We start from the raw sequence: 11,049 nt of genomic DNA on the forward strand, positions 1-11,049 counted from the left end.
AGAAACATAAACTATCGCATTTGTTACATCAGACCTTTAAATGCTATACGGTTCACATGGCAGAACGTTCGATCTCTCTAGTTTATGCAAACATATTAACCATGGAAAGAACTATAACACTGGCTCCTGTCTTTTTCCTATCTCATGCAAAATGTGGCTGCAAATTGCCAACACTTCATTTAAGTAAATCTCATGCAAAATGTGGCTGCAAATTGCCAACACTCCACAAAAGCACGGTTCACAGAGGGATTGAATACACAATCTTTTTAGGACCTCTTGTTTGTAGGATAAAGGACCCACTTCCATGCAGCGATTTGACTATCAAAATCTATAAAGATGTACATACTCTCACCACATACTCATAGTAAGAAATTAAAGTTTTCTTTTCCATTATTTTTAGGAGCTTCTGCCCAACTTTTCCGGCATTCTGTGCTCTTGGGTATAGAGAAAACAAAAACACCCAAAACACATTTAGGACACATTAAAAGATCAAATAAATATCAATGTCATATATTGCAATCATGTTAATGCCTGCAATAATTTGACGGGCATTTGTAGAACAAAAAATTAGATTCCATGGAATAGTTCATTCCACATAATTTACAAATATTGCAACAATGAATCATCATTCAAAACAAACAACTGCCCACAATTGGGGACCAAGCCAGGTCAAATTTATTATGACTGCAAATCAGAGGCTGCAGGGTATCCTACTCATTCAATTTCCCAGTTTCTTCGAGGAGCAACCCTGTAGTGTATAGGTACATATTCCTGCACAAAATATCCAAACTACAAATGTTTTTAATCCCTGTCACCAGAATATATGAATATATAACTAAACGATGAGCAGTCAAAAGTTCTCATCCATTAATGATAACATTTTATTTTGGATACCAATCCCTGACCATGTTCTTTTCTAGACACTGCAAGCAGTCAAAAGTTCTAATCCATTAATGATAACATTTTATTTTGGATACCAATCCCTGACCATGTTCTTTTCTAGACACTGCAAGCAGTCAAAAGTTCTAATCCATTAATGATAACATTTTATTTTGGATACCAATCCCTGGCCATGTTCTTTTCTAGACACTGCAAACATCAAGCCAGAATCACTTCCATAACATTCTCCCTACCTCCATCCTGGCTATAAGTTATTTTCCTGTTGGAGCAGACACAACAATATGCCGCGCAGAAGGCTTTATAAATCCCTCTTCAACGCCCTTATCAAATAAGGCAAGCAAGATATTGTAATAACCATCAATATTAAGTAAACCCACCTGCACTTTCAGTAAGTTATGACTGATCAACACTCTTAATAATTGGCAATACTCTTGAAGATCAATGGTAAGGGCACTGAATGAACTCTAAAACAATTCAACATTAAACAGTGGATATGTACCGGCTTATCATGAATGCCTAGCTGTGACCATGTGATCATCTCTAGCAGCTCTTACATTGTCCCATAACCACCTTCAATCAGCCAAATCTTGAAGAAATCAGGGAATGGAATATCAAAGGATTTGGAAGTTTTATTATAAATTATCTGCATATTGTGTCTCACCAGGCCCTAATAAATGCATATTCACCATTAGCATAGATTCATCATAACCTTTGATCTATTAAACATAGAGAGATATACTTAACAAACAAACAAAAAGATATTCAAATTTCTAGTTACCAGGTATGATGGATCTATGTCAATTTAATTTTAATTTTATTTACATAATTACAAATGGCTTGAGCTCCTTTCTTAACATTGATAATTGGACCTTCACATTTTATTTTCATTTTAGTTTATTAGAATTAGCATAGATTCATTGTAACCTTTGATCTATTAAACAAAGAGATATATACTTAACAAACAAACAAAAAGATATTCAAATTTCTAGTTACCAAGTATGATGGGTCTATGTCAATTTTATTTTATTTTTTTTACATAATTACAAATGGCCTGAGCTCCTTTCTTAACATTGATAATTGGACCTTCACATTTTATTTTCATTTTAGTTTATTAGAATTACCTACCGTCAAGGCACATTTCAGTGGCTATGGAGTGCACCTAGCTTCTCAAGGAGCAATTAAAAATTAAGCAATTAACAGCAAACCATCCTATTTATCATACCCCAAAAAGTTTCTTAAAAATGCGAAGTATCAAATCACCTAGAAGAGCAATAAAAGCATCATCTTGACGAGCCATTTCGGTCTTCCTTTCATGCATGTCAGCAACAGTCTTTACTTCACGGACTGTATGACCAGATATCTGTGATATAATTTACCATCTCAAACAGTTTAGGTTGTAGGATCTTTAAGCAACATCGATAGAAAAACTATTTCAATTACATAAAAAGCCAGAATAGTCATGTCCATAGCATCAAAAGCACATCAATCAGTTGCAATATGCAAAATCCTAATCATCCAATTTCAGAGCAATCAGTGCTTGGAAAAGAAAACTAGAAGCCTTATGCCAGTAATTTCACTGCAATACATTGTTCCTCTTAGCATGTTTGACTGGTGTTATACAACAAAACATCAGGTTGAATAGGTCATTGTTCTTTATTTTATCTCCCTCTCTTATATACTCTGTTCTGTTCTGTGTACCTTCTGATTAGCCTGACACTGTTCTGGTTGGCCTGGATTTAAAGAAGTTTGAGATAACTGTCCCATTTTCATTTCAAAGATGGACTAAAGATTTGTAATATGAGAAGGCCAGTAACCACTAATTTCCCACACTGTTTGGGGCAGCCGATATAGACACCAATGGTTCAATGTCATTTAACATGAAAGAAAAGTTACTTGTAGATAAGAACAATCACTTGGTTGAAATTTTTGAAGTTAATTAAACAGAGAAAAAGGATGCTTCCCTTAATTTCAGAGTGACAGTTCCTTTAAGCCTCCATCATTTTCATTTAGCTTAAATTGCATTGCTTGTGAAAACCATGTAAACAAATAACGTTATCCTATAACAGAAGAGACACTACATTGATTGTAAATGCCATGCAAACAAATAATTGTATTCTATAACAGAAGACAATAGCTCCTATTGTGTCTTCAAAGTTCCTTAATCCAAACATACTAAAAACCTAGCTATACAATTACAACCAAACAGTTGAGGTACATTGAAAGAAAATTTGAACCAGAAGTACATAAGAAGTAAATCAATTATTATCATTGATGGTATATATCAAGAAATGGATGTGTCCTGACATGTTGGTAACTAACTGAACTTGTGAGACGCTCTTTCAGTATCTCTGCTTCCCCAGCTAAATAGATATTCATTGCTACTAAGGAATTGTGTTTAGATCTTGAGATAACCAGGTAAAGTATCCAATCCACTAAAGTTCGATTAATATTCAGGGGTTTGAGCATGTTATCCACTTCTCTCTGCGCCCGAACTATTGCAGCTGGAGCGAGACCAACTTGTTTTTTCTTTTCCAGAAAATGACTGTAAATTTATTTTTTCTTTTCCAGAAAATGTTGGGGCCATGAGTGGAAATCGACAACTGTAAATTTATTTAGTTGTTGGCTTTTCCCAGAAAAAACATGGAAAGAAAAAGAAAATGTTGGGGCCATGAGTGGCAATCGACAACTGTAAATTTATTTTTTCTTTTCCAGAAAATGTTGGGGCCATGAGTGGCAATTGACGACTGTAAATTTATTTTTTCTTTTCCAGAAAATGTTGGGGCCATGAGTGGAAATCGACAACTGTAAATTTATTTAGTTGTTGGCTTTTCCCATAAAAAAACATGGAAAGAAAAAGAAAATGCTGGGGCCATGAGTGGCAATCGACAACTGTAAATTTATTTAGAGTGGAAATCGAACTGTAAATTTATTTAGTTGTTCGCTTTTCCCAGGAAAAAACATGGAAGGAAAAGCCCTCTGCCTGCCAAGAACCAGATATTTCGAACCAAAGACTATGGCTATAAAAACAGTCATTGCCGCGGCTTAAACTCGTGCTTTTGTTCTTCATTTGATGGTGGTGGTTAGATAGTAACTTATGTTGGTTATTAACGAGCTTATTCAACTGGGTCTGTTTCAACTCCAACTCGGTCTCAATCTGCGGCGTAGGGATAGAGAAATGAAATAGGGACGCCAGCCAGCTACGAAGTTGGAAGTCGTGAGGATGCTCGTGATTAAGACACTATATTTTCGCCTGGAATCGGATTTGCTCGACTAGGCTCTAGTACTCAATTAACCAGGTCAACTACAAGTGCTCCCTTTACCTTTTATTTTGCTCCTGGAACTCAATCCCCTGCCTCTTAATAACCCCTAGGAACAAGCGCTTTAGTTATCGATTTCAGTCTGCCCTTTCCCGTATCCACATGAAATTTTAACTGGATCACAATTTCAGCGCAGAACAACGCTTTGGCTATGGAGTGCACCTGGCTTCTCAAGGTGCAATTAAAACTTAATAGCAATTAACAGCAAACCATCCTATTTATCATACCCCAAAAAGTTTCTTAAAAATGCTAAGTATCAAATCACCTGGAAGAGCAATAAAAGCATCATCTTGACGAGCCATTTCGGCCTTCCTTTCATGCATGTCAGCAACAGTCTTTACTTCACCGACTGTATGACAAGATATCTGTGATATAATTTACCATCTTAAACAGTTTAGGTTGTAGGATCTTTAAGCAACATCGATAGTAAAACTATTTCAATTACATAAAAAGCCAAAATAGTCATGCCCATAGAATCAAAAGCACATCAATCAGTTCCAATATGCAAAATCCTGATCATCCAATTTCAGAGCAATTAGTCCTTGGAAAAGAAAACTAAAAGCCTTATACCAGTAATTTCACTGCAATACATTGTTCCTCTTAGCATGTTTGACTGATGTTATACAACAAAACATCAGGTTGAATAGGTCATTGTTCTTTATTTTATCTCCCTCTCTTATATCCTCTGTTCTGTTCTGTGTACCTTTTGATTAGCCTGATACTGTTCTGGTTGGCCTGGATTTAGAGAAGTTTGAGATAACTCTCCCATTTTCATTTCAAAGATGAACTAAAGATTAGTAATATGAGAAGGCCAGTAACCACTAATTTCCCAAACTGTTTGGGGCAGCAGATATAGACACCAATGGTTCAATGTCATTTAACATGAAAGAAAAGTTACGTGTAGATAAACACAATCACTTGGTTGAAATTTTTGAAGTTAATTAAACAGAGAAATATGATGATTCCCTTAATTTCAGAGTGACAGTTCCTTTAAGCCTCCATCATTTTCATTTAGCTTGAATGGCATTTCTTGTGAAAACCATGTAAATAAATAACATTATCCTATAACAAAAGAGAAGAGTCACTATCCTGCGATAAATTTGAGGGTGAAAGTTCTTTCAGGCCTCTATCATTTTCATTTAGTTTGAACTGCATTGATTGTAAATGCCATGCAAACAAATAATTGTATTCTATAACAGAAGACAATAGCTCCTATTCTGTCTTCAAAGGTCCTTAATCCAAACATACTAAAAACCTAGCTATACAATTACAACCAAACAGTTGAGGTACATTGAAAGAAAATTTGAACCAGAAATACATAAGCAGTAAATCAATTATTATCATTGATTGTATATATCAAGAAATGGATGTGTCCAAATATAGTCTTAGACAAATCTCACATCTACCCTAAAATGTAAACCCCTGTCTGATAGCTCCCACAGGTCTTAATTCATTTTTTATTAATATCTCGTAATTGTCATATTTTCTTGACATTTCTTGTTAGGATATATTAAGAGTTTACAGGTTCAGTGTGATGCTAAAAGCAATGGTACATCACACGGGCAATACCTAACTTCACAAATAGTGTGATTTTATTCCTTCGTGTCAAAGGTTATTACCCAAATTCTTTTGTCTGCAATAGTAAATGAAAGTTGTGTATGGGCCTTACCCGCATGGGTCAGACAATATCCAAACACAAAGAGAAACTTTGAATCAACCATCTTGGCAGCAACCAAATGAGAAAAAATGGCTAAGCCTGCAAATTCCTACGGACAAGATAGAATTCATGCGTCCCAGTTACCTACTTTGATAATCTGTGGACATTAATAAGGTTTCGATCTCAAAACTCACCCGCCACTAAAGGTCGATTCATATTCAGGGGTTTGAGCGTGTTATCCACTTCTCTCTGCACCCGAACTATTGCAGCTGGAGCGAGACCAACTTGTTTTTTCTTTTCCAGAAAATGTTGGGGCCATGAGTGGCAATCGACAACTGCAAATTTATTTAGCTGTTCGCTTTTCCCAGAAAAAAAACATGGAAGCAAAAGCCCTCTGCCTGCCAAGATAAGATAGAAGCATTAAACAATTCTGAAGACTGTTTCGGATTAGCCCAAATCTAGAATTTGAAAAATTTCTCCCTCTCCCCTTCTGACGAATGCCTTCTGTTAGTCTTGAGTAGGACCTGCTAATTGTACATTGTGCATGCCTTCTGTTAGCTGTTCTCTTTTCCCAGAAAAAACAATGGAAGCAAAAGCCCTCTACCTTCCAGTTTTCCTCGGGGAATTCCTGCAAGGAGAGCGCTCTTTCCCAAAAGATCTAATCAGAACAAGGTTTTGGGAGGAAAATGAGGAGAAATCAAATCATTGGAGGAATCAAGAAGGGGATTCCCACAGCAGTAGAGTAGAACAACATTTCCAATGGGGCTCAAAACTAACTAATATGAGAACAGTGCATCGCAAATAAAGTCATGGTCGCCTATAAGCCTTCGTCCCATCGCATCAGCCATCGTCTTCTTCCCCAGCTTTTCACCCTCGGTTTGGTAGCAGAAGTGTTCCAGACAATGGATAGTGCAGAGCAAGCGCTACCATGGATAGTGCAGAGAAAAAGGGAAGCTATATCAAGAAAGTAAATGAATAAATTTATATTCATTTATGATCGAGTCATCCCGTTAAGAGATTTTAAAAGGGGAGTTATATGGCAGAAAGATAGTGTAAGTTATCTTTGGTATTGTTGTTATGGTTACAAGTTTAATAATTTTAATTTATTATTTTACTTAATTTTAATTATAAAGATTCATTTGTTTGATTAAAAAATATTTTTTAATAAATTATATATTAAGTGAAAATAAACTATATTAAATATTAATATTTATTAATTAATATATGATGAGATTAATTTGATTGAGAATTTGTTAATCTGTTTTACTTGATTTTAATTATAGTTAGAAATTTATTATGAATTTTTAATGAAATTATATATTAAGTAAAATTAAATTATAGTACTTATTAATAATCAGTAATTGAGTATGTTATACCATTTTTATAAGAGAAAAAGGTGTAATTGAACATTAATTAATATGATTGAGGATTTGCACTTGATCTATTATTTTAAGATTAAGATTTTTGAAATAATAAAATGTGGGAATGAAATCTTAACAAAAAGTTGAAACTAGATTTATGGCAAAGAAAATAATTTCTACATTGTATTTTTTATTATGATTGTGAGCCATCATTACTTGAAGGTAATAGTTTTAAGTAAGAGATTAGTGCTTGTTTCAATGTCAAAAAGCAAAGAAGACATGCACCTTAAGCGAGGGTTAACTCAAGTGATCAAAGTTATTTTTTGTTTCAAAGGCAACTAATAGGAAAGTGCCCCACACAACTAATTCATCTCATTAAGGAATAAACATGGTATTGTCACAATTATGTAGTTAAATATATAAGTTGAAAATCTTATTGTTATTCATTTTTGTTTTTGTCTAGCTTGCATTAAACATAAATAAGGATGTAGTGAGCAAACAATAGAGTATTTGGTGCATGATCCATAAATACTTAAGAAGTATATTATTCTACATAATTATAAAATACTACATATAAACACACTTCTCATTGTTATTGCTTAATTAATTAGATTAGAATCCAACTATAGTCTTAGTTAGTGCGTCTCTCTATCACCCATCCTAAACCATTCAAGATAATAATGTTTGGCATAGCATTTAATTTCATCATAGTTTTGGAAACATTTCTAGGAGGTTTCCAGAATTATGTCCTTCATCCTATATGTTATAAAGGTAAGCCCCTAAGTTCTATGTGATTTATTTCCTATATGAAGTGATTACCAATACATTGGAATTAGCAAAACATTTATTTCTACAAAACCTTTGTTTCTACAAAACCTTTGTTTCTAGATGGGAGTGGCATGATAGTAGATGATTGGTAATTCTACAATGTGTTGTCAATTTCACTTGAGCTTATCTTGATTGTAGATTATCTAACATCCAACAATTGCTATATTTTTCATATCCATAGAAATAAATAAGATTGATTGATAATTCACTCCTTGAACCATAGTTACCAAATTCGAATTTGAGTTTGAATTCCAATTCAATTTGATACAAAATAAATTCGAGTGTGTAAAAGTTCAAGAATATATATCTTACAAATATTTACAAATAGAATTCATTATTCTTTGTCCTACTTTAATACGGAATTTATTATTTTTTCCAACTGCAAACTCACTTTTATCTACTATATTTTAATATGGAATTTAGTATTTTTGTCAACTGCAAAAAATTTGGCATGCAGTTTTTTTTTTTTTCTTATAATATAGAAGTTGCTTCTTTTTATTTTTTTAATATAAAAAATTTAGTGAGAAAAAATTATGTACTAAATTTGAATTACTGAATTATTAGGAAAAATGAAACCAATGGAAGAATTACCTAATTTTTTGGGCCAATACAACCAAACTTGGTAGCTATGTCTTGAACTATAGAGAACCAACCAACTAGTTGATGCACCTAGCTAGCCCCTCCCTCCATATCTATAGCATAAAATGAGTAGGATTGAGTTGGATGCACCTAGCCAACCTCTCCCTCCATATCTATAGAAGAAAATGAGTAATATTGAGTTGGATGCACCTAGTAAACCCCTCCCTCTATATATATAGCAAAAAAGTGAATAGGATTACTTTTTCAATCCTTGAGCCATAAAGAACCAATGAATGGAATGCACAATAATACAATCCCAATGCAATCATATAAGAGATAAATCCTTTTCCAATTACCCTTAACCCTAGATTGAGGCTCTAGTTCTTATTTTTAATTCTTAATCTACATAGACTAACCAATTTCCATCTCCCTATGACTGTGTCTATCCACGAAGATAGATTTCCTCTCTTACTCGTGGCTACTTCAAAGGTATATAAAAAGTCACAAGTATGTTATGTTTATTATGTAAATTCCCAGTAGTCATTAACTATGGCTGAAGGGGAGTTGTATCTCATGTAAAAAAATCATATTATGTAAATTCATTGTAGTCATTAGCTATGAACAAAAAGAATATTTATGTTCTTATGTGTATTATGTAGTCATAGTAGTCGTAAACTATGACAAAAAAGAATATTTATGTTGTGATGTGTGAAAAAATTGTTTGTAGTATAGTTCCAATTCAACTGGTGTACACATGGGATGAATGGAAAAATATAGTTGAGAAAGACGAACACATTAGTTTATGCATTTTCTTAAATGAAGAACCAAAACATTTTCAAACTAGAATGAAAATTGGAGTCTCATTTGACGTTTATAAAATAAAGAGACATGGGCTACCACAGAAAGTGAATTTCAAAATAAAAGGACACAAACATTTAATCATCATATTGATCGATGTTGGGAAGCTAAAAGAGAGCCATTTGTATTCATAATAGAAACATATTACAACATGTTACTGAATATTATTTTCCAATACATAAAAATACATATCATCGTGTCTCCTTCCTTGCACATCATCCATGGTTTCTAAGACATTCATCTGGCACATTGCATACATTTTGAATAAAATTGTGGATACATAGAGTCATTGATAGTTAGCTACATGGTATCTAGTTGTGGACAGGGAGGTGATAACTATGGGTGCCACAGTGCCCTCATTCTCTCATTTGGATTTTTTGTTGTGTTATGTGTAGATATGTACAGTCTTTTTTTAGAGACCTGCATCAAGGACCTAAAAGAGAAGGATCACTTATTTTGTGCAATTGAAATTGCTCCCTATGTCGCTAGGAACGTAGATTGATCCCTTTGTTGGATTGATAGGTAGCTTTCCCTAGAAATTTAGTGCCAAAATCATCCACCACCACTTCGAAGGGTGTCAGATTTGTGAAGAACTTGAACATGAAGATTGGAATTCTAATTTCCCCATCCCTTAAGCCATTATTGGAATCCCAAGGTGTAATTATGTCCTTAATTATTTTGATACCATTGCAAAAATATCACGAATAGGTTGTCCGTTAAAAGTCTCCTACCTAATTTGTTCCTTGGCTCGTCTCTAGAAACGGAAGGGTCTTGGTATCCGGCGGCCTTCCCTTTTCTAACCATGGATCCTTAAGGTTCCTTCCTAGTGTCATGTTACGATCTACAAGTGGCATGTCCCATTAACCCTATCGTGTAATGAGCATCTAGTCTATGTAATACGTTCCTAGTGGGATTTTCTCTGGAATTCCTTGGCCTTGGAGTTTTGCTCATTAAGCAGTGGGATGGCCTTAACTCTATTGTCCTATGGCATTCATAAGCTATCTATTCCTAGTATTTTTAAGGATTTGTAACAGCCATGGGTTAAAAGTTCATGTAATAAATTTAATAAAAGAAAAATAAGACCAAGTTCATGGGACACATATTCCAAGTTGAATGTTGGGAAAAACATCCTAGTGGGTGTTCATTTGGTTTATTATGGTTAAAGGAAATTGGCAAAGGCAATGGAAAAGGCTTTGGAAAGGCAAGAGGAGTTAATTGGAATTTTATTTATGAAAATAATGGAAAATATGATAAAAGGAAGGTGAAAGGTCACAGGGTGCATGTGAGGAGGAAATTGAAGGAAAATAATGGAAATTGAAGAAAATAGAGGCCTCCTTAATAAAAATTCTTCTAAGGATAAGTTCACAGCTTTTGTGAGACCATTGAGGTCTCTCTATTCCCTCATACTATTGCACACTTAGAGTATTCTTGGAGCACTCTAGCATTGGAGGAAGGAAGGCAAAGGAAGGAAAAGGAGGAAAAGTAAAGTAAAGATCAAGCAAGGAAGAGTTGGATCAAGAGGATACAATGGGATTACTTGTAGGTATCG

At 34.2% G+C, this 11,049-nt stretch overlaps 1 protein-coding gene across 14 annotated transcripts; it reads right to left on the reverse strand.

Moving 5' to 3' along the window:
* Positions 1-489: 489 nt before the first annotated feature.
* Positions 490-6,870, reverse strand: LOC149170374 (putative cytokinin riboside 5'-monophosphate phosphoribohydrolase LOGL10). 14 transcript variants are annotated; one of them, XR_016259897.1, is made up of 6 exons: positions 6,069-6,870; positions 4,483-4,582; positions 2,161-2,260; positions 1,400-1,567; positions 1,134-1,220; positions 490-771 (listed from the first exon to the last, which is right to left on the reverse strand). XR_016259897.1 is itself a non-coding variant. In XM_089428998.1 (4 exons), the coding sequence occupies exons 2-4, from the start codon at positions 4,534-4,536 to the stop codon at positions 719-721; spliced, it is 207 nt and encodes a 68-aa protein (XP_089285124.1). In that variant the 5' UTR covers positions 4,537-4,582; positions 6,069-6,870; the 3' UTR covers positions 490-718. The 14 variants fall into 14 exon arrangements, 2 of the variants coding, with proteins under 2 accessions (XP_089285124.1, XP_089285123.1); XR_016259900.1 differs by having other exon boundaries at positions 490-789; XR_016259893.1 differs by having other exon boundaries at positions 1,134-1,277.
* Positions 6,871-11,049: the final 4,179 nt, after the last annotated feature.

The sequence above is a fragment of the Pinus tabuliformis genome, chromosome 4_2 (genome assembly GCF_031772625.1).
Source record: "Pinus tabuliformis cultivar Carrire ecotype Pingquan chromosome 4_2, CPIR1, whole genome shotgun sequence".
NCBI classification, from domain to species: domain Eukaryota; kingdom Viridiplantae; phylum Streptophyta; class Pinopsida; order Pinales; family Pinaceae; genus Pinus; species Pinus tabuliformis.